Consider the following 27432-nt stretch of genomic DNA (forward strand, 5'->3'; position numbering starts at 1 on the left):
CGACAAGCGTAGGGCCATGATATCATGCATACAACACTCTAAACAAGACTCGTGTATCTCTCTCTACTGCTCGTTGAGCTTTGCCGTAATCTGTGCACGGCGGTCGTCGACGCGCTTCACAACGTCACCGGCAATGTCGGCCCAGACCTTTGAACTCGTCGTGGCAAGGTACTTGTCCAGGAGAGGGAAGTGCTCGTGCTCGGCCTTGCCGTCCTCCTTGTCGTCGATAGAAGCGGACGCGAGGGCATCGGCTGGAGCCTCGCCCGCGGCCTCGGCAACCTTTTGGGCCTCGGGCTTGGCGACATCGGCACCGGGCACTTCACCCTTTGACACTGCGTCGAGCAAGGTGACAAGCTGGGTGTCGATGGGCACACGGCCGAGGAACGGGATGCTCTCGCGGTGGGCCATGGCCTCGCCGCCACCACGACCAAAGGTGTCGGAAATCTCTCCACAGCACGGACACACGTATCCGGCCATGTTCTCCACGAGACCCAGGACGGGGAGGGCGAGCTTGCGCGTGAACGACAGCGACTTGAGGGCGTCGTTCAGAGCCGTCGTCTGCGGGGTCGTGATGAGGACCGCGGACGGGGTGGTGGGCCGCTCGGCCGTGGGGGTGAACAGCGGGTGGAGGTGCGTGAGCAGCGAAATGTGCTCGTCACTCGTACCCGGCGGCGTGTCAATGACAAGGTAGTCGAGGTCGCCCCAGCGCACCTCAGACAAGAACTGCCTAATCATGCCGTCCTTTTTGGGACCACGCCACACGACCGAGTCGCCGCGGTTGGCGAGCAGGAAGCCGATCGACATGACGCCCAGCCGCCGTTCTTGGTCGACGTACACGGGCACCCAGCCGGCAGACGACTGGTGCACGCTTGCCTCGGGCACATCGAGGCCGACCATGCGCGGAAGCGAGGGGCCCGTGAGGTCCAAATCGAGCAGACCGACGCGGGTCGTGGGCGAGGTGTTGAGGAGCGACAGCGCAAGTTGGACCGAGGAGGACGACTTGCCGACACCGCCTGAGGGTTAGTACAGCTGCCTAGCTTGTAACCCACCCTTGCCAGAGAGGACAATGACAATGTTCTTGACGGATGCCAAGCGGCGGGACACGGGGGTCTCGAGTGTCTCTGCCATGGCTGCTGGGGTTGTTGCGATGGATAGAGACGAAATGGATGACAGAGAGATGCATTAGCAAGCACTGGTGGCCAACTCCGATCGCCCAACTTTCCTGGATATTAGAGATTACGTAATGCGTTCTTTTGCCACCTAACAGTCCCTGCACACACAAAGAGACTTCGAGTAGCCAGTTGCCATCATCGTTTCTTCTTCCTCCATCTCCTCGCCACCCGCATCTGGGTAGACATATCGGTACCTGTCGTCTCGCCCATTGATCGACCGACACACGCGAGCTTTGACTTGCCCGTCTCCATTGACCTTTGGTCACAACTTGATCGCGGGGACGCGCTAGCAGCTCAACCACCATCGCTCATCATGTCGCACATCGGTACAGTCAAGAGTATTCCAAAGGAGCACCGTTATGCGTTCCTTAACGTGAGTTATTCTGTATCAGCTTTGGAGGGCTCCCGCGTGATAGCTGACCTTGTCCAGATGCCCGCCCCGGCGTCCTACGTCGCAGGTCTTGGTCGTGGTGCGTCCGGTTTCACCACCCGATCCGATATCGGTCCTGCGCGCGAGGGTCCGTCAGCAGAGACGATTGCGGACGCAATGGCCAAGCGCGGCGAGGAGATACCCGACCCCGAGCAGTTCCAGGACCCGGACAATGAGCGCAACCTGTTCGCGGGAACCGTGTACGAGGCCGACGACGAGGAGGCCGACCGAATCTGGGAGTCTGTGGACCAGCGTATGGACGAGAGGCGGCGTGTGCGCCGTGAGGCTGCCGAGGCGGAGGCAGCGGCCAAGGAGCGTGCCAACAACCCCAAGCTTCAGACCCAGTTCGCCGACTTGAAGCGCGGCTTGTCCTCGCTCAAGGACAGCGACTGGGACTCGATCCCGGACGCTGGCAACCTCACGGGCAAGAGGAGGAAACACAACATGCGTCTCGAGGAGAACCAGAGCGGCAAGATGTACGCCGTCAGTGACTCTGTCATGGCTGGCATGGCACAGCGTACCCAGCTCCTCGGCGAGCTGGATGCGCAGGACGCTGGAGCCGAGACTCCCGCCCCCGGCACAGACGGTACCATGACCGACTTTGTCTCGATTGGTAACGCGCGTGACCGTGTGCTGTCGCTCAAGCTCGACCAGGCGTCCAAGGACGCGACCAACGGCTCGTCTACCAGTATCGACCCCCGCGGCTACATGACTGCACTCAACAGCCAGGTGCTCCAGACCGACGCGCAGATTGGTGATATCAAGCAGGCGCGTCAGCTGCTGCAAAATCTCATCCAGTCCAACCCCAAGCACCCTCCCGGATGGATTGCCGCAGCCTCGCTCGAGGTGCACGCCAAGAAGATGGTTCAGGCGCGCAAGATTATTGCCGAGGGATGCGAAAAGTGTCCCAAGAGCGAGGACGTGTGGTTCCACGCCGCCGAGCTCAACACCCCCGAGAACGCCAAGCGTATCCTCGCCCGCGCCGTCGAGCACGTCCCCCAGTCGGTCAAGATTTGGCTCAAGGCCGCCGACCTCGAATCCGACATCAACGCCAAGCGCCGAGTCCTCCGTAAGGCGCTCGAGTTTATTCCCAACTCGGTGCGGCTGTGGAAAGAGACGGTCAATCTGGAAGACGACCCCGAGGACGCGCGTATTCTCCTCTCGCGTGCCGTCGAGGTCATCCCAACATCTGTCGAGCTGTGGCTCACCCTTGCCCGTCTCGAAACACCAGACAAGGCCAAGCAGGTTCTTAACTCTGCCCGTCAAAAGATCCCTACCTCGCACGAGATTTGGATCGCTGCTGGCCGTCTTGCCGAGCAGTCGCCATCGGCCGTGTCCGAGGTCAAGGTCGAGGAGGATCCCGAGGTTCGACGCAAGCTCGCCACCCAGGTTGACCGCCTGATAAAGACGGCCGTCAACTCGCTCACCAAGCACCAGGCAGTCCTGTCGCGCGAGCAGTGGCTGCAAGAGGCCGAAAAGGTCGAGGCCGAGGGCAGTCCCCTCACTGCCCAGGCCATTGTCAAGGCGACCATCCATCTCGACATTGAGGAAGAGGACCGGAGGACAGTGTGGCTCGAAGACGCAGAGCGTGCGGCTAAGGGCGACTTCTTTGAGGTTGCGCGCGCCGTGTTTGTCGTCCTCATCGAGTCGTTCCCCACATCACCAAGCGTGTGGCGCAAGGCTGCCGAGTTTGAAAAGGCTCACGGCACGCCAGAGGCCGTGCAGGACATTCTCATGAAGGGTGCAGAGCACTGCCCTCATGCCGAGGTGCTGTGGCTCATGGCTGCCAAGGAGAAGTGGACCGGCGGCGACGTCGTTGGCGCACAACAGATTCTGTCCAAGGCGTTCGAGCAAAACGAAGACTCGGAATCCATCTTCCTCGCCGCGGCCAAGATTGCCGCTGAGACCAACGAGACCGAGGCCGCCCAGCAGATTCTCCAAAAGGCACGTACACAGGCCAACACTGATCGCGTGTGGATGAAGTCTGCTGTCCTCGAGCGCCAGCTCGGCTTGCTGGACGAAGCCCTCAAGACCCTCGACGAGGCCATCCGTCGCTTCCCCAGCTTTGACAAGCTGCACATGATCAAGGGCCAGATTCTCGACCAAAAGGGCGACATTCCCGCTGCACGCACCGCCTATGCTCAGGGATGCCGCTCATGCCCGAAGAGCGTTCCACTCTGGATCCTGTCGGCACGTTTGGAGGAAAAAGCGGGCGTCACCATCAAGGCGCGTTCGTTGCTCGAAAAGGGCCGTCTCTACAGCCCCAAAAACGACATTCTGTGGGCCGAGAGCGTCAAGATCGAGGAGCGCGCAGGTTCAACACAGCAGGCCAAGTCTCTGCTTTCGCGCGCCATGCAAGACTGCCCCACGTCGCCCCTCCTGTGGTCCATGGCCATCTTCCTCGAGAACCAGCAGCAACGCAAGGGCCGTTCCGTCGATGCGCTCAAAAAGGCTGGCGAGCACCCAGCCGTTATTATCGCTGTTGCGCGCCTGTTCTGGGCTGAGCGCAAGGTCGAAAAGACGCGCCAGTGGATGCAAAACGCCATCACCGCCGACCCCGACTGGGGAGATGCGTGGGGCTGGTGGCTCAAGTTTGAGCGCCAGCACGGCGAGGTCGAGAGGCAAGAGGCTGTCATCCAAAAGTGCGAGGCTGCCGCGCCGCACCACGGTCCTGTGTGGCAGGTGGTGAGCAAGGATCTGAACAATGTGGGCAAGAGCACGCGCGATATCCTCGAGCTTGTGTCCCAGGCGGTGGAGTAGAAGTAGAAGCAGAGACGCAGAGCATATATGCATGTTTGGCACAGCGTTTGATTGTTGCATGGAGGTCGAACTTTGCACCATGGCCGATTCAGGGTTTCCGCGCACGACGACCCGCCACCCACCAACGACCACTGTGGGCGCCTGGTTTTCCACCTTAGTTTGTTTCTCTCGTCCACTTGAATTCCATCCCATCCATCATCCCTCGTCGCTTGTTCTCCTTTACATCCATCCTCCCTCCAGCCACTAGCCAGCTCAGACACGGCGCAGGCGCTCGTCTGGTCCGGTACACACAGAGACACCGCACCCACCGGCCACCCCTCTTGCGTACAGGACGCTCAAGCAAGAAAGCGATAGAGAGAACAAGGAACCACGAGCGCGTCATCGGCGGTCTCGCACCACATCGCGACATCGCATCCATCTCGCTCTCCCCGTCCTGTCCTCCAAGACCTTGGCCGGTACAGAAGGAGACGTGCACCCGTCAACCACGGCACACTCCTGAGCAGTCGAGCCCTGCTCCCCCTCGACCAAGCGCGCAAACTACGCCACGCGCGAGCCCGCGCACCTCCCACTCCGTCTCCCCCGTCTCCCCCGTCTCCCCGCATCACTCGGCTGGTTCATCACCACGCAACATCCAATCCCTTCTTTGCGCCTGAACAATGGCCAGGACAATCCACAACCCGGTCGTCGAGGGCAATGCCGTTCCGGGACCGCGGCTGGTGAGGAATACCGCGCGGAGGAGTACCGGCGGTAAGGCCGTGAAGAGGAATAGTGGTGAGTACCGCGTTGTGCCGTTGGTCGGAGTGCAGGCGAGGGTTGCGTCCAACCAGCCATGCCTACCTATGCTCGCAGGCGGGTGACAAAGCAAACCGCATCACCCACGCCCTGCAGCAAAAGCGCCGTACCAAAACCGTGTAGGCTCTCAGCATCCCTTGGTCTTCTTCCACCACTCCTCAACAAGACTGAGACTGACGTGACTCGCAGGCCCTGGCGGACCCGGCCAACCCCAATCACCACAGCAGAGGAAGAAGCACCGCTATCGCCCCGGCACACGAGCGCTCCAAGAGATCAGGCGATACCAGAAGAGCACCGACTTGCTCATTGCCAAGCTCCCGTTCTCGCGTGTGGTGAGTTTGGACTGACTGCCGTTGAGAGCTTCCGCGTTTCTACTTGAAAGCTCGCAGAACCATTGCTTGGACTTGGGACACTGGCTGACCAGCTTGCGCAGGTCCGAGAAGTGGCCCTCAACCTGTCGTCCATCAACGCCGGCGAGCTGCGGTGGCAGTCGTCTGCGATTCTCGCGCTGCAAGAGGCCGCCGAGGCGTTCCTCGTGCACCTGTTTGAGGACTCGAACCTGTGCGCCGTCCACGCCAAGCGCGTCACGCTCATGACCAAGGACATGCAGCTTGCCCGTCGTCTCCGCGGGCCGTGGGGTGGTCTGGGATAGCGGGTTGGGTCTGGTCTGAGGTGGCGAAATACCGAGTTTCTCATTGGGAAAGGGTCGTTCATGTGTAGGATGATATGATGGACACAGAGAGACAAGAGACAAGAGACAAGAGAGAGAGAGAGAGAAAGAGAGAGATACCTGGGGGTAATGCCGTAGTACTAGTTAGTTTTTCCCGCCCACAACCATGCACATATTGTAGCTACACGCGCGTGTTCTGCCACTGCCTTTTGGTTTGGAAATAACACCCCAATATAGCGTCCTCTGTACATGACACATCCTGCCCTCTATAAACACGGTTTTTTGAGTTGTTCGGGGGGTTGTCGATGTCAGGAAAGAGCCTTGACGCTGGTGATTGCTGGCGACTTGGGCTCGGACCAGCCACGGCGCTCAAAGCAGCCAAAGATGAGGTCGTAACCGTCAAACTCGTAGCCAATGCTGTCCTTGCGCTCAAACTCGGGGAGGAGGTCGCTGCCAATGACGGCGGGGGCGGGCGCGTGGTCCTCGCCAGTGGAGACAAAGAGGGTGATGGAGAGACGGTTGGGCTGGAAAATGTCCACCACGCGGCGGATGAGCGACTTGAGGTCGGGGCGGCCGCCGGGGGTCCCCACTGCAGGGAGGGGGACGTTGGACTCGAACGAAGCGTAAGACCAGCCCTCCTCGGGCGTGACGTGGATGGTAAAGTAGCCGCCGTCCGAGCCGTTCGAGCTGAGGCCCGAGCCGATAACGGCGTTGGCCGAGTATCCGCAGGGCTCAAAGCCAAAGCTGTCGAGGGTGGTCTCGTGGGCGGGGAACAGGGCATCGATGCCCAGCTGGGCCGAGATACCGGCACCGAGCTCGTGGCCCGACCGCGAGGTGGACGCCTCACCCTCGCTCTCGGGGATGAAGAAGGGGGCACGGCCAGCGGGCGAGAGGTGGCTCATGAGGATCTCAAGTGTCTGGTCCTGGTGAGGCGGAGCAGCTGGGGCCGCAGGAGCGCCGACAGGACGCTGTGCTCGTTGGTCACCGGCAAACTGGATCGCGTTCGGTGTCGTGAGGTACAGCAGCCAGTGGTCGCGGTTGATGGGACCAACAGTGTAAGCGGAACCGGCGGTGCCTATGACCCTGCGTCAGTTTCAGAGGACCTTTGCGTACTCCAACAGCTTCCCATACACCACACCACCACACACCCAAGCAGAAGCTCGGGAGGGTGGGGCAAATTTTGAGACAGCAAGCGACTCACCAAAGACATTGTCAAGGAAGCGGACCTCGTCGGTCCAGTCGCGGTGGGGACCCAGCTGGCGCTCGGGGAAGAAGAACGACTTGCGCGAGTAGAAGCAGCTGTGGCGGAGTCAGACTAAGATGTTTGGGGGGTGCCGTGAGTGTGCGACAGCTACTAACCGCCAGACAGAGGTGAAGCCACAGTACTCGTGGGCAATCTCCAGGATGCGGTGGAGACCGAGGAGGTTGAGGGTGGTGCCGCAAGTCTTGAGGATGATGACGTGCGGGGCAACGAAGAGGGACGACTCGCTGAGAAAAGCATGTCAGTTGCGTTCACGCAAACGTTGGGCAAGGAAGAAGCAACAAGACGGCCGGTGGCGACGTGCCGATGGCGTCTGGCAAGTGACTCGCACTTGACATTTACGAAGGAGTGTTGCCACCCTCGGACGCCGCAGCAATGTCCAACCACACCTGGGTCGTGCGACCCGACCTGTCCTGGCCCGCAGACCAGCGCAAACAACTCACGAGAGGAGGTAGGCGTCAATCTCGTCGCCCTCGACAACGCTCAGAACCTTGCACTTGACAATGTCGAGCATCTCCTCCCACACCGCGCGGGGCACGGTGCGGAGCCCACGGAACGGCTCGCCGCTGGGACTCTCGCCCATGCGGCCGCCGCGGCCTGTAGCAGCGGCGGGGATCATGCCATTGCCGTTGCTGAGGCCGCTGCCGTTGGCTGCTGAGCCATCGTGGGCATTGTAGTTGGCAGTACCGTTGGCAGGGGCGGTACCATTGCCGCCGTTCGCACCGGGGAGGAGTTCGGGCGACGGGGCAAACCACACCTCGAGAAGTTTCTCGGGCCCCTCGAACGGGCCCGGCGATGTGTCGGGCTCCGCGAGGATGAGCGGCGAAGGGGGGGGGTGCAGCTTCGTCGTGTGGGCCATCGGGGCGGCGGTCGGGGGGCGGCGCTCCTCGGCTACGGGGGTCTGTAGGACTACAGGTTTTTGATGGGTTGGATGTCGAAGAACGTCTTCAGGATGTTTGAATGGCCAGAAAAAAACCGGTGCTGCTGCTCGTCGCGCAGATTTGGTGGGTCGCGTGAGAATTAGGACGGTTACAAAGCGGAGGCAAATTTTATTAGTGACGGAGGCAAAAATTATAATTCAGACCCCCAAAAACGATGCAAGATTTTGGGAATTGTTAGAGCACGTCAACTGCGAGATGCCTCAATGTTCTGGGTCACGTGTTGCATGATGTATCTGGGGGACATGTCTACGAAAACACCACATTGCAGTATATCTATGTACAATGTTTTCAACAGCTGTATTGTTTTTTAGTGAGGGGGGAATGACGGAAAACTTGGGACGCTGATGCGTCTACTTGCGCTTGATGACGAGGGCGAGGTAGAGCCTGGGGTAGATCCGTCAGCCAACTCGTCCATGGTGGAGGCGGTTTGTGGCACAGGGGCAAAAATAAACCTGGAGGCGTCCAACGCGGGGTGGGGACGGCCCGGCGGTTGGTCACCCCCGCACACCGCCAAGGCCAAGGAATCACACACGGCTACTTACATGACGCGGAGCACAACAATGATGCCGACAAGGATTGCGGCGTAGACGGGGACGTTGATACCGCCAAACTCGAGGTAGTCGATGACGTCTTGACCAGAGACCATGCACTGCCCATACTTGGCCACAGTCTCCGCGGAAGGCGGGTAAACACAGGAGCAAGTTCCATCAGGGAGCTTGGCCGTGTCACAGAAGAAGACCTCGCCGACAAGGTCGTTCTTGGTCAAAGTCTCAAAGGCATACGTTTGGTAGTTCATCCAGTGCGCCTATCTGTCAGAAATTATGCACAAAAGGTGATGAAAACTCACCCAGTAGTACCAGAAACGAGGGAGGGAACGAGCCTGTAGTGGGTCAGCCATTTTTGTCTCAATTTTCCGATTTTTGCCCCCGATCGGTGGGTTGTTTTGCCGTGACTTACTCTGATGAAATAACCCTGCGTACACATCCAGAAGCCATTCATGAACGCGCACAGAGCCAGGGCAGCAATGAAGATGGGGACGATGGCCGAGATGAGCACGGCCTGGGTCTCGGCGGCGAAAAGAGCGAGGAACAGGAAGGCGAGGAACCTGAAAAAGTGCGTGGCTCCAGGGTGGAGGCCAATAGCCCAGTAACAGATGACCGAGAAGAGAACGGCACACATGAACAGGAAGGGGAGGGTGACGATGGTGTTTGCGAGGACGAACGGGAACGCGCCGTAGAGGCCGTTGTTGCGCTCGCGGAGGAAGACGGAACGCTCCTCGAGGAACGCGGGGATGCCGGCAACGGACATGAAGGCGAGGAACGCAACGGAGAAGAAGTGGACCGAAAGGCGGTCGTTGATCTTGCCGTCCGAGTGGCCCAGACGGATCCAGATGGTGGCGAGGAGCAAGCCCATACCGGCGTACATGCCCATGCGGACACCATAGGCGAGGAGGTTGCGCGAGTAGTTGACGACATTGCGCTCGCAGAGGGTGCCAACGACCCTAAAGTGGTGGCCAACCGACGCGCGCTTGACCTGATACTTTTCAGACTCGTCAAACTCGCCATGTTCAATGGACGGCGGGCGGTTCCAGTTGGCGGCAGTCTGGGCAGAGTAGAGAGCGGCAATGTTCTCCTTCTTACTGTCGTCAAAGTCGACCGCGACGAGGTCCAGGAGGTGGTCGCCGGGGTTGTGGTAGTTGGGGATCGGACGGCCCAGGTCGCGGCAACGAACCTCGGCCTCGACGAGCGAGCCCAAGAACGCGACCTTGCCCTTGGCGAGGACCATGAGCTGGTCAAAGAGCTCGAGAGTCTCAATGGAGGGAGCGTGGATGGTGGCAATCACGGTAATGCCCTCTGCCTCGGCAATGCGGCGGATCGACGCCATGACTTCACGGGCCGACGACGAGTCAAGGCCAGAAGTCGGCTCGTCGAGGAAAAGAATGCGCGGGTACGTCACAAGACCCGTGCCGACAGTAACGCGACGCTTCTGACCGCCTGAAATACCACGCTGGATCGGAGTGCCAATCTTTCCAGCCGTCAGCAGTGTCCGTGACAATGTCGCTCGTGCTATGTACTGACCTTCTGGTTTGCGCAGGACTGGAGACCCAAGGCCTGGATGATCTCGTCCACACGCTGGCGCGTCTGCGAGCGCGAGAAGCCACTGGCGCTGGACACGTCGTCAGCAGGGTCGTCAAACCATGATTGCGCAAGTTGCGCAGACACCTACCTGAGTCGCGAAGCATACGAGATGGTCTCACGGACAGTGAGAACGCCAAGGTCTGGCGAATCAGCGCCGATACTCTACACGAGGGAAAGCCGTGATGTGCAGAGCACACCATTCCCTGACCACTCACGCTCATCATCCTGCTCTACATAGGACGACACATGGGACATTGTCGAGTTGGAGAGGAGGTTGCCGTTGAGACGGACCTATGCATGCATGTTAGCCACGCTGTTTCCGATGTTCGTGTACCGTGTACTCCGGCTAGCCCGCCCAGCAAGGTTAGTGCCGGAGGACGTGTTCCTTTCCCGTCGCCATGGACAGTCGCCGCCATGACGGTGCCTTTGGGGGGGGGGGCGTGTTTGTCCAAGCGCGAGTGCACGCGAGTCCACTTTCGAGTCCACTTACCTCGCCGCCATCCATGGCACGCTTGCGGAACGCCATCAGGTCGAGCAGGGTGGACTTGCCGGCGCCACTGTTGAAGGAAGTGGATCAGCGTCCGCCACACAACACAAACGGAATGGACGGTTGGGTGTGGCCCTCGCCATACAAAAAGCAAACGCCACACTACAGATACAAGGTGGAAACCACAACTCACGAGGGGCCCATGATGGCAAGCATCTACGAACACAATGCGTCAACAACTGTTTCAAGTTCACATGGACTGTGGGTCTGCTCGCACTCACCTCTCCCTGGCCGACCTTGACGCTGACATCGTCAACGAGACGCTGAGCGCCGTCCTTCCCCTTGACCTCGTATGAGAGGTGCGAGAAGGTGGCGACCGAGCCGCCCTTGACGTGGGCGATCTGGGGGTCTGAAACGTCGCTGTGGAGCGCTTGCATTTCGAGTGTTGCAGTCATGACTTCGGGGGTGGGTGGGGTGGAAGTCGATGAGGAGGCGGTGGGATTCTCGGACATTGCGAAAAGTTCAGTGCTGTTTCTCTTTTAAGGAGGGCCACAGAGCGCGTTGCACGACTACTATGTTTGGTAAGAAGGTCTACGCGTAGCGAGGGACCTGGCGGGCCGGGTTGTGAGTTGAGTTTGGGGTGCACCCGACAAAGTTGCTGGGCAGTTGCTGGGCCGGCGTTTGAAGAGACTGGTTGTGATAGCAAGCTGTTGAAAGAGGCACGCCCGACTGTTATATGGAGTGGTAACTGCAGACTGTTGTCCGTGTTGTCCGTTTCACGGCGTTTGCTCATCGTCGCCCTGTTCCCTGCGCGTCTCTCCTGTGTGTCTGTGTTCCGAATGTTAGATACTCCCTCATGTGTATCTTTCCAATCGTGTTGCGGTGCATGTATCCGATAATGACGGTGGCGCACTGCTGCAGACGCCGAGACAGGTTACCGAGGTCGACAGCGAGAACGTGCACTGACAAAAGTGGCTGCCCCCTCTCACCTCCCCGCCAATGTTCCTCACGCCTGCCAATGTGTTCCGACATCCGAAGGAACTTGACTCAGACGAATTTAAACTGTGACAGCCATTGGTAACCAGCGGGCCACGGGGCTCGTGTTTGATGTGGTAGATCTGTCCATCCCAGCCTGGCGAGCACAACGAGGATAACGAGGGTACCACCACTGTGTATGCGACGACGCAGTGGACGCACCCCTCCGTCGGTGGTATGTGGCGTTTGTCCAGTCCCCGCGCTCCACTCCCACCGCCACGGCACCGCCCGAGATCCATTCACAGCGGTCGTATCCCCAATGCTATTCTCAGCGTCCAGCGTCCTGAGTGATCCACTTTGCTGTCCATGTAGATCTTTGTTAACACGTGAGTATATGCCCAGCTTGCACCTCGTGAGGGAACGGGAGAACGGGATGTCCGTTGGAACTCATAATTGGACCCAAATCGTCCCCGTGTGAGCAGAATGGGGCCATCAAGTGACCCAAGAAAGCGGGGCGATGTCACCGTCACCCAGTGTACCAGTGTACCAGTGTCGAGGACAGCGGAGACGTGGGTGATTCTGTCCATGGTCGATGATTGGGAGCATGCGCATTCGCCGGTGGCACCGCCGTCGAGGGCCACATTCAATCTTGGTCATCGATCAGCAAAAGCAGCAGCACGCGGGCGATAGCATTCGCCGGTTGCCGAGCGCACCCGTCGCCCCCACCGAAATACTCCATCGCCCGCCGTTCCTAACGCGCGTGGCACAGGCCTGGATCACATTCGGATACTGGCTATCGGAAGCGACATGGAGAGAGAGAGAAAGCCATGCGTCGGACGGAAAGGCGGGAGTGGTTCATGAAACGGAAGTGTACCTCAACGGCGTCCACTGCGCCACTGCTCTCGGTGAGACACGAGGAATTTGGGCTGAACAGACTCAGAACACAGGTTGGACTGATTTCTCTCGCGTCGCCATTTTGGGTTTGGAGAGGAACGTATTGACGTGTCGGTGAGGCCTGGGCAGGAACCTGATGGGCTTGTCAGGAACAGCATGCATAACGAGATGAGTGCCAATGGCGCGAAGATCCGCCAGACTGTCCCGTGGCCCGTGGGGGGGACGTGTATGGCCTTCCGTCGCGAGGGCTGTGTGTTCCGCTGAGATCGCAAAGAGAACATGTCTGTGTGGTCGTGTGTCCATCCATGTTCTGAGCCAAGCGTTGCACCAAATGTTCCGGCTACCGTTGGAACCACCTCCCTGCGCACCATTTTCAGGCCTATACATTTGGGGGCGACATTCTCGGAGAGCAACCATGCATAGGCCGTATATTTACCAAACAGATAACGAGACTGCAAAGCCGATGGGAAGGAGTATTGGGGTGCTTGTTGTTTGTTGGAAAGTTGTGGGAGGGCCATTGTCGCACCCCACGTCGCATGTACCAAGCGAGCATGTATGGTTTGAAGTTGGTTTTGAAGTTGGATTAGTGGCATTCTCCGACGCGTTTTGCCGTGCCTTCTGTGCTGTGGTGCGGTGTGTCCCTCAACCAAGTGAAAGACTCATGCCGACATGCTGTGGATTGTGGTGTACAGCCATGAGTGGCATGCATGGTCGCGCATGCATCACGCGCCAGCGGCCAGCGGAAACAGCTGGGTGGCAAGTAGGGGGTGGTCGTGACTCACGAGCCGGCGGCTGCCCTTAACACGACCCATCTCGCGGCTGCGGAGACATTGTGGCAATGGACCCGCACTGCCGAGGGCAAGGGGGGTTGTTGTTGACCAGACGCCGGCGTCCGACACGACGCGGCGACGCGTGTGACAGAGGACATGGTGTGCATGGGCACTGTGTTGACCCCTTACGCGTAGGTCAAGCAACCAACGTCCGGTCACTCCCCCTCCTTGTGCTTGTACACGATCGCCTCGCCGCATCTCGGCACCTGGCCAATACCTGCCCTGGCAACTTGATCTCTGACAAAAAGCCGTGGTGGTAGTCCAACTACCTCGCCACGCGACCAAGTCCCGGTGCCTCCGCCGGGAGACGAGGGCCTTGGATGCTTGGAAGCCGATGCTGTGGGTTGAGGGTACCCGTTGCCGTCACTGCTAACGTATAGGCGATATCCCGGGTTTACTTTCACCCACTTGACGCACTTGGGGGGCTGTTCTCCAAGCCACGCGCCGGCCGCAGCACAGCTGCAGGTAGGTGTGACACTCCACCACACAATGGAGAGCAAGAGAGAAAGAGCAAGAGCAACCTCCAGTAGCGAGACCCAACACGACCTTGTTTTTCCCCCCAGGGCATGCCTGTGCTGTGCCCGGTGTCTGTGGTGTGGGTGTGGTTGTGCTCGCAAACCACGTCCCAGGGCAAGCCCTCCTGGCTGGTCTGTATCGTCCGTTCCTTGCGGCGCTGTGTAGAGGGGACCACGAACGGAGCAACATGGATAATGTTGGTGTGACTGGACTCCAGTGGAGGGACGCGTGGAGAGGGGAGGGCAAGCACGGTGATTGTTCGTGTCCAGGTGGTCTCATATATCTAGCCCGGATGCCGTTGCCCTTAGGTGCCACATTCCCCCCCAAACCTCCATCCGTTCTCTCAACCCCCCCCCCCCCATCCTGGCGCTGCAACATGACCATAGACATCGCTATGCGCTCACCGCGCACTTCGGACGACAACACCTTGATCGACATGGTTCGTGATGGGTGCATCGGTGACAACAATGTGGTGTGGACCCCCTTTGGTGCGCGCCGCTTGACATATGCCGACTATGCCGCTTCGGGCAGGTCGCTCGCGTTTATCGAGGACTTTATCCAGCGCGAGGTACTGCCGATGTATGGTAACACGCACACCGAGACTTCCGCGACCGCGTTGCAGACGACGCGGTTCCGGGAGGACGCGCGCAAGATCATTGCTCGCGAGGTCGGCGCCGGCGACGACTGCGCCGTGTTGTTTGCGGGTTCGGGAACAACTGCAGCGGTGACCAAGATTATCACGGCACTGGGTCTGCGGCTCCCCGAGTCGCTCGACGAGCGGTATTCGCTCAGCAGGAGCATTCCCAAGCATGAGCGTCCGGTCGTGTTCATCGGCCCCTATGAGCACCACTCAAACGAGCTGCCATGGCGCGAGACAATTGCCGACGTTGTTGTCATTCCCCCCACCAAGCAAGGTCTTGTCGACCTCGACCAACTTCAGATCCAGCTCCGGGCGTACAGGGACCGTCCGTTGCGGATAGGTTCGTTCTCGGCCGCGTCCAACGTCACGGGGATCATGTCGGACACGGACAAGATTGCGGACATTCTGCACCGACACGGAGCGCTCGCGTTCTTTGACTATGCGGCCGGCGGACCACACATGAAGATTCACATGGGCCGCAACAAGGACGCCATTTTCATCTCGCCACACAAATTCCCCGGCGGAGTAGGCACCCCCGGTGTCCTGGTAGTGCGCAAGACGCTGATGCGTACGCGCGTCCCGACGGTTCCCGGAGGTGGCACGGTCGACTTTGTGACCCCTTGGTTCCAGGCATACACCGAAGACATTGCGCACCGCGAGGAAGGTGGCACCCCGGCCATTGTCGAGTCGATCCGCGCCGGCCTCGCGTTCCAGCTCAAGGGCGCCATGTCGACTGATGCCATGGTGGCACGCGAGCGTGCGATCCTGTCGCGCGCCTTTGCGGCGTGGCGCAGTGAGCGTTCCATCGAGATTCTGGGCAACCCGGACGCGCCTCGCGTGCCCATCGTGTCGTTTATTGTTCGCTCGCCGTCGGGCCAGATTGTGCACCACAACTTTATCGTGGCGCTCCTCAACGACCTGTTCGGTATCCAGATCCGCGGCGGCTGCTCGTGCGCGGGACCCTATGGCCACGACCTGCTCAACGTCAACAAGGACACGTCGTACGCGCTGTACTATGTCGTCCGCGACCACAAGCAGGTCGGCATCAAGCCCGGATGGTGCCGAGTCACGTTCAAGTACTTTTTCTCCGACGAGATTGTAAAGTACATTATCCGCGCAGTGGTGCTCGTCGCGCGGTACGGCTGGGCTCTCATGCCTCTGTACACGTTCACACCCGAGAACGGGCTGTGGACCAACCGCCGCAAGCCCGAAAAGTCGGCGCTCTCCCTCGACGAGCTCGAGTACGGGTCCGACGGTGTGCTCCGCTGGCCGTCCCGCCAGCACCAAGTACCGCTGGAGGCCATCCACGAGTACATGCGCGAAGGCGAGGCACTCCTCCGCCGCGCCGTGTCGGGGGCATACCCGGTGCGGCGGGACGAGTGTGGCTCCATCGCCACTGATTTCGACCGCGTTCTGTGGTTTGACCTCCCAAAGCAGAGTGTCAAGGGATACGACGAGGAGCAAGCCCGCCGTCGCGGCGTGGGCGGCGGCTGGGTCGGTGGCCGCGAACGCTTCCCGCACGGCCGCGACAATTCGTGGGACAGCAGCAGCAAGGCGTCGCCCGTCTCGTCCACCAAGACGCTGTACGAGATCAACCCGTCCGAGCACAGCCACTCGTCGCACTCGCACTCGCACCACGCGTCGCCGACGCGCGGGACCATGGCCCTCCCAAAGGCCTTCCCGGGCCCCCATTCCCACTCTACCCCGCACTACATGACCCACTCGCAGGTGTCGGCCCAGGTGCACACACACCTCCTGCCGCAGACACTGCCAAAGGTCCCGCCCATCCCGGACGACAGCCCCAAGCAGAAGCGCTTCGGTCTCTTCCGGCCTCGGTCGCGCACCAACCTCCGGGCAGCCGCGGCTGCTTGAGAGAAGGACAGCGGGGTGGACACGAAAAGGACACTGGTGAACACGATGACAGTGTAACAAAATGGACATTTCAAAGAATTTTCAAGGCATTAACACAAAATGGATGGCTGGACCAACACGATCGGTCATGACGGACACAAGGATACAAGGACAATTGACTTGGGGCATATGACAGCCCACTTGAGTGGGACTGTAAGCTTGCTAGAGTTGTTTAGAATCAACCAGCAGTAGTTATGGACGACCACCGAGTCACAAATGTGCTGCCACTCATCGGACGCCTCAGATCAATTTGGCTGGACTTCTTTTCTTCACTACTGTGGTACAGTGTGTCCCAAAGGTGTAAGTGCTGCACGAGTTGGAATAACGAAGGCATGTCAACTGCCACACACACACACACACTACCAATGCGTGCTGCACCTGCACGACTCCAGCATCCCGACCGCACTCCAATAAAGATACAGAATCGACTCCCAGGATCCAGTTGACCGCGCACAAGCGTTCCATGACAACCGGGCCAACCCTTAGCCTCCGTACTGTACTGTACAGTACATCATGGTACATACATACCAACTGGGGCTAGACCAAGAGTGAGGACCAGACACATACCTAACGGTGCACACCCCAAAACCACAAGTTGTAGACAAGACACGGCAACCCTCGTCGACCGCGAACTGACCGGCCGTACCTGTGCCGGCGGGAACGAGGAACGGGGCCCGCGCGCAGCAGCGGGGTGGTGACAACATGGCACGGAACGTGGCACAGAGGGCGAACCCCCCGCTGTACAGACTCCAAGGAACCGCTGGACGAGCCCGGCCCCCTCACGGTGCGTCCCTGCGTCCCACCGAGGAACTGGGCACGGAGGCACAGAGTAGACGTCACGAGGATACGAGATACACGGGCTGCATATTGACTCTTTTAACGTGTTTTGGTGTGTCGAGTTACGTTGGTTGGCTCCCTCACTCATTGGATGTGTAAAAGAACCAGGCGCCTCGCGGTCGCTGGTCGCTTTGGCTTGGCTGTTCGTTCCCTCCCACGATTTACGTTGTTTGTGTCCCGAGTACCTTTGTACAGACGTAGTGCGGGCGGGCTGGTTCATGCCAACCATCGTCTGATGCAGCTAAAGAGACCACAGACGTCACCAGACACATTCCTCTCATCACGCGTTATGCGACTGGTGGGTGCCAAACCGTCCCGGCGCCTGTGTGCGGCGGAGCGTGCCCATCACGAGAAGCGGGTGCGGGCTACTTCGTTACCCCGCTGCATTGGACCATGACAGCGGTACAGCGATGAGCAAGTGCCCTAGCGGTGCGTGCAGGCAGCTTTGGCAAACGTTGCACATTGTCGATCCTCGTGTTTGGCGTTTGGCTCGCGGCAAGCGCGTGACTCTCGCTCGGATCTCGGTGAAAACAGAGAAATAGGCGCGGTTCGCACCCATGTCAGTGTGCCTCCGATACCGACGGCAGTGGGTTCTCTTGAACAGTAGTCGACGCACGCCTTGTATGACCATGGCTCAACGTTGCGCGGATACTGATGAGGGCCGTTGGCCGTTGGCGACCCCCGCTGACACTGTGGTGTCCCGCGGCAGGTTGCGTTCCGCCTCGCAAGACTCTCTCAGTCAAGCCGAGGAATGAACCCGCCACTCTCCACCAAGCCTTGTACCTTGTCCATGCTGCCGCAACGTGTTCGCCCAGCCGTCTTCGCGTCTTCATTGTGCATAGATGCCCTTCGCAAATGTCTCACGGACACTACGTGAGGCGAGATCTCGCTTCCCTGTTGTTACACGTTTGATTGTGTCTCAAGCGACGGGGAGATCTGGATGGAGGGAACTGGCAGCGAGGGGGAGCACCACAATGGACGGAGTGAGGGAGTGAGGGCGTGTGGCTGGCCATGGGATCGCGGCTGTTGCCAGATGCAAAGCTGCTAGCGAGGCTGTTTGACAGCACCAATTCGCACCGGCAAGGAGAGTGAGAGCTCTTGACACGACGCAAACGATGCCAAGGGGAGCCCCGCTGCGTCATTTGCGCAACAAACATGTCATCTCTCCGCACGCTATGCAGTTCCAGCATGCATGTTCCAGCAGCACCCGCGCATGTACTGGTATCTCCCCTGCCCTCCCCACTCCACCCCGCATTACAACACTTTACCATGCCGCAAAACATGCCTCGCCTCACACGCAAATCTCGTACACGACGCGGCACCCTGTGAAGACGGGTTGGGCACGGAACTGTAAGATTGTTCCCACATCGTGCCTTTATCCCGTCCCGATAACAAAACGGCGTGTAATCGACGATCCGGCAGCGCCGCCTTAGCCTTAGCGTGCTTGGAAGCGCTCTTGGCGTGGCCAACCCAACGTCAAACAGTTCTAGTGTGTTTGTTGCTCCGCGCCTCACTGAAACAAACGAGAGCCGTTTAGCTCCCTCGCCTCGTGGCGCCGCTATCATTTCTGACGAGAAGCCGGCCAGCCTGGGACCTGACAGTTCGCGTGGCGGTCGTGGACCTTGACCTGGTGCGTCCCCGAGATAACGGCACCGAGCCCAGCAGTTGGCTTGACTGGCAGCCACAGACAAGACGATCGAGACGAGCAAGATGGCGCGCTGGATCGGGACACTTGACCACGGTCAACACAGTGCGAGGAGCGGGTGCAACGGCTGTTCTCCAAACTGCTCTCATGAGCGGCCTCCGCCGCCGCCGGCGATGCGGGGTCTCCTCGACGCCTTTTGCCTACCTGGACTTTTGCCTTTTGGCTTGGCTCTCTCTCGACTTTGGGATTCCCTTTGGCGCGGACTGCGGCGTCTCGGATGATCCGTTAGGCGCGTTTCGGACAAACTGCGCGGTTTGATCCTCTGACATGACATTGGCTGTGGGATCTGGCCCCTCTCTGGTCCCTGCCTGGCCCTCTGGCCGCTGGCATCGCCGGCCCGCGGCGGCGCGGCCGTAGCGCTGAGGTCGCCGCTGAAGCGCCGTACGCGATACGCGACGAGACACAGCTGTAGCAGGGAGAGAGGGAAAATAATAATAAAGTGAGACGGGACACCGGCGTCCAAAGGGAAGGGAGGGAGAGAGGGATATCGCCGTTTGATGGCGCTGCACAACCTGTGATAGATGAAAAGTAAAGAAAGCAAAAGCAAAAGCAAAAAAATGATCGGCAGGATGCCTCATGCTCTAGCCTCATGCTCTTGCCTCAGGCTCCGCCCGTCCTCGTCCACCGTCTCGCCGCTGTGTCCATCTGTACAGACGCTATCGCTCGTCCAGCACGGAGTGCACAGCCGGTTAGCGTCGGCGTGTGCACGGGTGTTCCGGTTTCGCCATTGCCGAGAGAGGCGGCGGCGTCAGGCGGAGCGAGAAGGTCAGGCGGAGCGAGATCGACCCGTGGCCCGTGGACCCAGAACATATGTCTAGTGTCAGTTCAGTTTCATGGCGTCGTGCGAGGCATGTAACTCAGAAAAAAAAAACGTGTGAATACGTATACGCGTATGCGGGATACGGCCCGCTTGGGTGTCCGGCAAGTGACTGCCTGCGCCGACTGTCCATGCTCCTGGCTCGATGCTCCAAGCCCAGATCTGGCTCCAGGCTCCCGGCTCCAGGCTCCAGATGGCCAGGTGGCGATGAAAAAAAAGCCACTGCCGCCGGTTGGTGTAGCTGCCGGTTCCACGCACTGACTGGGTTTGCGTGCCACAGTGTCCCAAAGGTGACGGACTTGTGAGCCGACGTGCAGCGATGGCATCGCATGTGACATAGCCGGTGACAGGTGGGCACCCTTTGCATAGGTGGAGATCGAAGCCACCTTGCTTGCTCGCTACCACACCAGTAGAGCAATCAGCGTTGTAGCCGGCGAGTGGGGACCAAGGGCGGCCAAGAGGACCAAGAGGGACTGGAATAGGGCTGGGCGTGTTTTGGGTTGACACTGAGATCACTGAGGGGGTGCACTGCGCACTTCTTTACCGATTTGCAAGGTCGAGGAAAGGGAGCGAGCCTCGCTGCGTGCCCCGTCACTGTACTGTGCATGTACTCTGGCGCTGTGCCTCGTAGAATACCCAAAAGAAACTGAGCGAACAGGACTGCTGCTTGCTCCGTTGCGCTGGAATTTTGAAGGCAGCTTGCGGAGAGGGCCTGAAAATCCGAAACTGATGTTAATCAAACCCCCCGCGCGCGCGCGTATTAAAAATCCCTGGGCGACACGCGAATGCTTTGTGCTGGCGTTTTTTTTGCTCTTGCTCCATTCCCCCGATGGGCCCGACTGCTCGCTGCCCAACACTCCCATACGCTCTCGCTTTCGCTTGTGTTTCTTGTCTCTCCTTACTTGCATCCGACATTCCAGAACTCGACACATGCCACACACGATGCCGATGCTGCCGGGCAATGGCTTTTGGCAGCGTGGTTGAGCGAGATCGGCCTGGACGCCATGGGCCGTCCAGGACGACACAGGTGTGGCCGTGTCCTGAATGCCCCTCTCCTCGCCGGCGCCCGGCTGACAATGGCAGCGTGTGGCCAGAGCAAAGGCTCATGCAAAGCCCAGCAAAGCCCAGCAAAGCTCAGCAGTATAGCAGTGTCTTCGCTCCGGGTGGCGTCTGCGTCGTTTGCCAGAGTCCCCGGCATGTCCGCGCGCGGGCGGGGCTGAAACTGGTGGTGGGGGGTACGGCGGGCAAAAATCCTTCTGTGCTTGGCGCGCGTGCTGCAACGCATCCTCTCTCCCTTTTGTGGGTGTGGTTGAACCCTGGAGACTGGAACGCCTTGTGACGCGTTTTGTGCAGGTTTGTTTGCAGGTGTGGGTGTGGAGAGAGTCAGAGAGACAGAGAAGGGTCGCTTGTGCAGTATTTGCGGTCACCGGCAACCGCCGCCGACACCACCAAGTCCAAGCCCCCACCCATCTCATCTCCAGCGCAGCGCTCAGGCCCTCGACCCCTCTTGGTTACAGGACACGCGCGCGCGTAGGAAGCAGGACGCAAAAACGACACACGACGAGAGAAGAGCCAGAACAAGACACACACACCCCCACCGACGCACCGACCAGATCCCCCCCCCCCCAGCCAGGCCAGCCAGCGTGTACCAGCGTACCCAACTCTCTCTCCTGTGTTTCATTCGGCCCTTGGCTTGCCCCCTTGTCGTCCGTGTCTCTCCTTGCTTGCTTGTTCTCTACACCCTCCCTCTCCCTCTCATCACACCCACAGCCCACAACCCCCCACATTGCAGTGCACACACCACGCGCCTGCCCCCATGCTCCCCTGGCCCGTCGTCGTTCCACACACATCCATCTTTACCCGGTAACATTCACTTTTGTCGTCGTCAATATCCCCATCCACAAACTACCCACCCCCCACCACAGACCCATCACACCGTCGTCCTCGTTGATCCCCCCACCCCTCCCCCTCCTCCTTCCTCCGCTACATCGTCGACTACTGTCCGCCAGCTAATCGCACCCCTCCCGCGTCCCGTCGACGTCCTTTCCGCTCGACACTGGACCTACAATGTCCTCGTCTTCGTCGTCGCACCTCATGAAGACGACCCGCAGGGGTCGGCCTTTTGTCAAGGTGAGAGCCCTCGTGCCGCCAATCGCAGTCAAACTCACACGTCTTCCCACAGGATACCCATGACCTCTTTGCCACCCTCATCGTGTCTCTCAGGTTGGATACCCACCGCTCGTTCTTCAAGTCATACCCAAACTCATTCACGACGTGCGTAGAACAAACCTCGCACCTTCGCCCCCCGATGTGGCCGGGAGCGGGGGGGGGGGGGGGGGGCACAGGACGCTGGCGGGGGGCAGCATGGTCATGGCGCACGACTTGGGGCCATAGCGCAAGGCAAGGCGGCGATCACCCCCTTCGTCGTGCCACGCCGACGTCCCGGTGCCCTCTCCCCCCTGCCTTTGTCCACAGGTGGCAAGCACCGCCGTTGACCCGTACTGACACCCATCACAGCGACGAAGCATGTCAGAACCTGTCGTCGCTCAAGTTCTCCCAGTCGAACCGTTCCGCAGACCCAAAGGACCCCTCGCGCATCGTGACCACGACCACGACGACCACGTTCTCCATGTCTCGTGAAATGGCACGGGGCGTGAGCCAGCATTTCCTCGAGGCGCACTTGATCGAGTGTGCGACCGACCTCGGTGCGCAGGTGTTCAAGGAGCGCGGCGTCTTTATGATCACGTCCAAGGGGCTGCACATTCTCGAGCGTTTCATCACCAAGAACGGCATTGCGGCCGAGAACCTGCTGCGTGTGTTTGCGACACAACCCATCTGCATGAAGCTGCTCCACCTGGAACGCAGAACCCAGGACGACGAGATCCTCGTGACCAAGAGTGTGTTTGAGGTTCTGTTCCGCCGTTTTGTCGGTCGCGAACCCAACGTGTCCAAGCTTTCCGACGACGACCTTCTCGCCCAGTACCAGTCGCGCCCGCATGCCAAGGCTCCGCCTCTCCCACCATACGAGGAGTGTGACCGCACACACGGCATCATTGTTCGTCGCATCTCCACTCCATCCCACGACAAGAAGGCGGGCGAAGAGTTTCACTTCTCCGCCCTCGCGGCATGTGACTGGCTGTGCGACTTTACCACCATTGTCGGCCTCGACGAGGCCGCCGAGGTTCTGGGCCAGTTTGTCCGCTATGGCTATCTGTCACTCGTCTCCGACAAGGGCAAGATGAAGGATGGCAACATCATCGTCACGGTCCGTGCCGGTGGCGCAGGTGGCGCGGCAGGTGCTATCATGGTGAGTCTGGTGTTATCCTCCCTCCTTTCGAGGATGGTTTCGGGTTTCAGAGAGAACAATAAGACTGACAGGGTGTGTAGCCAGAGGCAGAGTTCCGTGCGACAGACAAGGCGGTGTACCGCGTCACAAAGGAGGGCATGTCGGTGGCCAAGTGGGACCTGGCCAAGGCGTACCAGAAGCCCGGAGCGTCGCGCACACCCGAGCCGACGGGTGATGACACGCCCGCACGCTCCAACCCTACAAAGTCGCTTGCTTCGGCCACCGACGTCGGCATCATGCGCCGCGCCAGTCTGTCTGACCGTATGCGTGCCGAGTTTCTCGCTGCAGAGGCCGAGCACCTGGGCGGCAAGGACTCGCACACTGCCCGTCTCAAGCAGATCCTCGAGGAGCCCGCGCTCCGTTCGCTCTTCCGTGAATTCCTGCGCTCCAACTTCTGCGAGGAGAACCTGTCTTTCTGGCTCGACGTTCAGGACTTTAAGCGTCGCTTCAACACGTCGTCGTCCGCAGCCGCCGCGCCCGGTGCCCTCCCCACGCAGCGTGGTCAGGGTCTCCAGGCAATGGAGAAGCACCAGCAGGACCTTATATCCATGGCGTTTGTCATTTACAACAGTGGGTTGATAGAAGCTTCTCCAAGTCAGCTTAAGCTAACTCCCGCAGCCTACCTCGCACCCGCGTCGCCCTGCGAGCTCAACATTGACCACCAGCTGCGTGGCGAGCTGATCACGTACATGAACGACATTCTTGAGGACCCCAACGCCGAAAAGGGCGAGCTCGTCCCCGGTGTCGGCAACTCGCTGCAGGCCAACCAGCTCCAGAACATGGTCTTCCTGTACGAGCGTATCCAGAGCCACATCTTCCGCCTCATGGCCACCGACTCTGTGCCCAAGTTTGTCAAGACGGAGCGTTTCCTCACCCTCATGCAGTCCGTCTTCCAGTACAACGACGGGCCGGCCGGCGCGGCCGGCGGCGCCGGCGACGACGTCGCTGCGGCCAAGGGCGGTGCCGACCCCAACAACGCAGGCACGTACGACTCTGCCGGCGTCAAGACGGCCGCTGTTGAGGGCGACATGGGACGCGCATACCTCACCGTGTCGCAGGCCGCCAACGAAAAGCACGTCGCGTCACAGTAAACGGCCGAGACAAAGCCATTGCAACACCACCTGCCTCGTCATTTTTACCCCGCCATTTTATTATTACTCTTCATACCCCCCAGGCCTTAATAGAACACGCCGTACGCCCGCCAGCCTACGACCACACCGTCATCGTTGTTACTGTACATTACACCCCTCCCCCCGGTCCCCCTCCCCCATCTCCGGCGGTCCCCCCCCCATTCGCCTCATTCGCCTCATTTAGATCTTCTTCCACCCATCCCATCCCACCCGTCGTTCCTCCCAACCCACTCGCGGCTCCGCGAATGTATATATAGTTGAATGCATGCGCCCGCGGATATACATGTTTTACAGAGTCAGGTGCGGACGGTGCAGACCCATGGTGACAGAGACGGTGAGGGAGAGGAGAGTGATGAGAGGAGAGGTGTTTGTTACAGGCTGCCGCTGAAGTCGACATTGTCGGGGCGGAGGTACTCGCCCAGCATGACCTCGGCGTCGAGGGTGACGTTGTGGAGCATCTGGGCGTGTACTTCCGCGAGCATGAGTTGGGTACTCTGAGACTCGTCAGCTCACATCCATCCATCGCCCCGTGCATCAAAGATTCTGCTCACGAGTTTCTTGCTCGCCTCGACGATGAACGTGACTTTACGGCGGAGCTCGGCAGCGCGCTCGGGCTCGTCGCCCTCGATGCGGTTGGCGAGGTGGTGGAACGCGCGGCCCGTCATAAACCAGATGGTCGGCGCGGCAATGTCGTAGCCGGCCAGCTCGGTGTCGCCGGCGTCGTAGGCTGCCTGGATGCACGCGCACATCTTGAACCCGGCGTCGATCATCTTGTTGCGCGCCTCCATCTCCTCGGACGGCGACGGCGCGTCAATTTCCTCTTTGGCGTACAGCAGCAGCATGCCCGTGTACAGGGCAAACCACGGCTTGTTGAACGACGAGGTGGAAATGGCCTCGGCGGGCGACGTGGGGGTGAACGGGCGCATCGTGGCGGCGAGGCGCTTGGCGGCGCGCATGAGCCGCGAGGACCGTTCTAGGGTGGCCACAAACGGAGAGGTGTCGAGCAGGCGGGATGCGTCGTACACGATCGTCATGGCCTTGACGTATGAGCACAAGGCCGACTCGTCTGGGGAGCCGTTCGAGCGGCCAGACACCCAGTCGTCGAGTGTCGTGTTGTCTGCAAACGCCTCGGGCTGGGGTGTCAGCTTGTCCTTCCAGCGGATGTAGTAAGCTTACAGTATCATACTTGTCCTTTGGCAGTGGAGTGGTGATCTCGTCATATTGAACCACTGCCGTTAGCGCGTCGTTTCCACCCCCATGGTACCCACCGCCTTGGATGTTCCAGCCGATGGCGTTCATCCGGTCACACAGGTACACGCTCCAGCTGCTGGGTCAGTCGCGAGCACGGAGGCACCAAGTACCCACAAAAGCTTGATCCTCTCCGCCACCTCGTTTGCGTCCACTGGCAGTGGCACGATGACGCTCTTGTTGCGTATGTATCGGATACGCTGCTCACGCGCCATCCTCTCGGCACGGTCCTTGGGCCGCTTGTCTGGTGGTAAGAACGCCTCGGCGACACCGCCAAGCTTGCCCAGTCCCACACTGGCAGCGAGCGCGCCGGCAGAGTACACCTCGGTGAACGAGTCGACAAACCGGCCGACGGTGGCGAGCGCGTTGGCCCGGAGCGCCGCGGCAGCAACGAGGTCGATGCCGCGCGTGTCGAGCGAGGAGAGGGCGTGCTGCGACAGACGGCGAGATGGCTCCATGACGGCATCACACACGGCTGCCAGCGCGTCGCGGTTGTTGAGAGTCGGGCTCGGCGAGAGCTCCATCAGGCTCGGGAGAAGGGCTGCAATGAGGGCTGGATGAGGTGGTTGGCCTGTCTGTCCGCTCAGACGCGCAAAGAAGAAGCTGGGCGACACGAGGTTGTGGACCATTCGAGGGTGTGGGTGCTGGGCAAAGACGTGGTGCAGCCTGGTATCGGGTTAGGAAACAATGTCAACTTGACACGCGACTCACAGATGGGCCATAATCTTCTCTCCTACACCCTTGTGGTTCTCGACGACTGCCTTGACGAGCTCGATGGCGACCTCGCGCGGAGTCATACCTTCCCAAGGCGCGGCGGCGACCGTCCGGTCCGTGTCCGCCGCGGCCGCGTCCGCGAGCGTCATCAGGTCGGGCTCGGAACGCTTGAAGAATGGGTCCGAGAGCGTGCCCAGCTCACCGAGGCCAAAGAACATGTCCACACCCGTCGACGGCGTCACGTTCGACTCGGGCGAAATGTACACGCCCTCGGCGGAGAAGACGGCGGCGGGGCCAGAGGTCCCGGCAGACTCGGGACCGGCTTGGCGCTGGCCCGAGGCGGGCGACTCGTCGTTTGCCTGGCGCTCGTCGTCGAGCCTGCGCTCGAGCTCCTGCAGCCGGTCCTCGAGGACGCGGACTCGGCTCCGCTGCTTCTTTTGCGAGTAGACGCACTCGCGTCCACTGCGCTTGCACTGCTGGCACTGGGGCTGCTCGGCAGTACACTTGAGCTTGCGGCGCTTGCAGAACTCGCACGCACCGCCACGAGTGAGCATGTTGGCACGCGACGTCGCCTTGCGCTTGGCTGGGGGTGCGTCCGGGTTGACGTCTTGCGTGCCTCCACCACCCTCGGCTCCTTGGTCGGCAGCGATAGCATCGCCACCACTCGTCACTGCGTCGGCGCCGGACGCATCGGGGTCGATGCCGGGACGGCCTGGGGTTGCGCCAGTGGGTGTATCGTTGGTTGTGGAACCCTCAGCCTCCGCACCAGCGCCGGCAGCGCGCGCCGCGTCAGCCGCCTCGCCGAGACTTGGGTCGATGGCCAGTTGGAGGTGGGTGTCGAGGTGTTGGTCGAGGTGTGGATACTCTTGGGCGCTGGCAAAGAGGGTCGTGAGCGCAGCCCCGGCGTCGGGGGCCTCGGTGGGCGCGCCGTCGTAGAGGGGCATGTCCGAGGGCATGTCTGAGTTGATGTCTTGGGTTACGTCGTCGATGTCCTGGGTTACGTCGTCTGCCATGGTGGTTGTTGGATTAGGGCCTGGAAAGGTGTGTCAACAAACAACAAATGAAATGGGAACGGAACGACAACTCCGCACACTACGGGCACGGAGATGCACCGCCGCAGAAGTGAGGGTTGACGCCTAATTGAAATTAGGCGACAAAAGGTAATTGACAGGATAAATGGGACTTCTAGGCGCGCAACTCAAATGTAATGTTCAGGCG

General features: G+C 60.1%; 8 protein-coding genes across 8 annotated transcripts; 4 read left to right on the forward strand and 4 right to left on the reverse strand.

Annotated features, from left to right (window-relative positions):
* Positions 1-63: 63 nt before the first annotated feature.
* Positions 64-1128, reverse strand: CFD1 (cytosolic Fe-S cluster assembly factor cfd1; the record flags this gene model as incomplete). Its single annotated transcript, XM_028624689.1, has 2 exons — positions 64-1013; positions 1050-1128. 2 exons carry the CDS (start codon positions 1126-1128, stop codon positions 64-66), a joined length of 1029 nt encoding a protein of 342 aa, XP_028474857.1.
* Positions 1129-1485: 357 nt separating this feature from the next.
* On the forward strand, positions 1486-4362 carry EHS24_009405 (uncharacterized protein; the record flags this gene model as incomplete). The annotated part of the gene is made up of 2 exons (XM_028624690.1): positions 1486-1545; positions 1603-4362. 2 exons carry the CDS (start codon positions 1486-1488, stop codon positions 4360-4362), a joined length of 2820 nt encoding a protein of 939 aa, XP_028474858.1.
* Positions 4363-5018: 656 nt separating this feature from the next.
* Positions 5019-5806, forward strand: CSE4 (centromeric DNA-binding histone H3-like protein cse4; the record flags this gene model as incomplete). The annotated part of the gene is made up of 3 exons (XM_028624691.1): positions 5019-5133; positions 5344-5486; positions 5588-5806. The coding sequence occupies 3 exons, from the start codon at positions 5019-5021 to the stop codon at positions 5804-5806; spliced, it is 477 nt and encodes a 158-aa protein (XP_028474859.1).
* Positions 5807-6132: 326 nt separating this feature from the next.
* SPE2 (spermidine resistance protein) lies at positions 6133-7944 on the reverse strand (the record flags this gene model as incomplete). The annotated part of the gene is made up of 4 exons (XM_028624692.1): positions 6133-6899; positions 7026-7123; positions 7184-7312; positions 7529-7944. 4 exons carry the CDS (start codon positions 7942-7944, stop codon positions 6133-6135), a joined length of 1410 nt encoding a protein of 469 aa, XP_028474860.1.
* Positions 7945-8376: 432 nt separating this feature from the next.
* On the reverse strand, positions 8377-11163 carry EHS24_009408 (uncharacterized protein; the record flags this gene model as incomplete). Its single annotated transcript, XM_028624693.1, has 10 exons — positions 8377-8410; positions 8569-8831; positions 8874-8906; positions 8984-10051; positions 10105-10192; positions 10253-10304; positions 10380-10455; positions 10655-10721; positions 10845-10867; positions 10933-11163. 10 exons carry the CDS (start codon positions 11161-11163, stop codon positions 8377-8379), a joined length of 1935 nt encoding a protein of 644 aa, XP_028474861.1.
* Positions 11164-14260: 3097 nt separating this feature from the next.
* On the forward strand, positions 14261-16378 carry EHS24_009409 (uncharacterized protein; the record flags this gene model as incomplete). Its single annotated transcript, XM_028624694.1, has 1 exon — positions 14261-16378. One exon carries the CDS (start codon positions 14261-14263, stop codon positions 16376-16378), a length of 2118 nt encoding a protein of 705 aa, XP_028474862.1.
* A 5465-nt stretch (positions 16379-21843) lies between these two features.
* Positions 21844-24213, forward strand: EHS24_009410 (uncharacterized protein; the record flags this gene model as incomplete). The annotated part of the gene is made up of 5 exons (XM_028624695.1): positions 21844-21906; positions 21959-22050; positions 22294-23083; positions 23164-23692; positions 23741-24213. The coding sequence occupies 5 exons, from the start codon at positions 21844-21846 to the stop codon at positions 24211-24213; spliced, it is 1947 nt and encodes a 648-aa protein (XP_028474863.1).
* A 410-nt stretch (positions 24214-24623) lies between these two features.
* Positions 24624-27227, reverse strand: EHS24_009411 (uncharacterized protein; the record flags this gene model as incomplete). Its single annotated transcript, XM_028624696.1, has 6 exons — positions 24624-24746; positions 24804-25385; positions 25429-25481; positions 25521-25576; positions 25618-26166; positions 26212-27227. 6 exons carry the CDS (start codon positions 27225-27227, stop codon positions 24624-24626), a joined length of 2379 nt encoding a protein of 792 aa, XP_028474864.1.
* Between the last annotated feature and the right edge of the window lie 205 nt (positions 27228-27432).

The sequence above is a fragment of the Apiotrichum porosum genome (genome assembly GCF_003942205.1).
Source record: "Apiotrichum porosum strain DSM 27194 chromosome Unknown scaffold_9, whole genome shotgun sequence".
NCBI classification, from domain to species: Eukaryota; Fungi; Basidiomycota; class Tremellomycetes; order Trichosporonales; family Trichosporonaceae; genus Apiotrichum; species Apiotrichum porosum.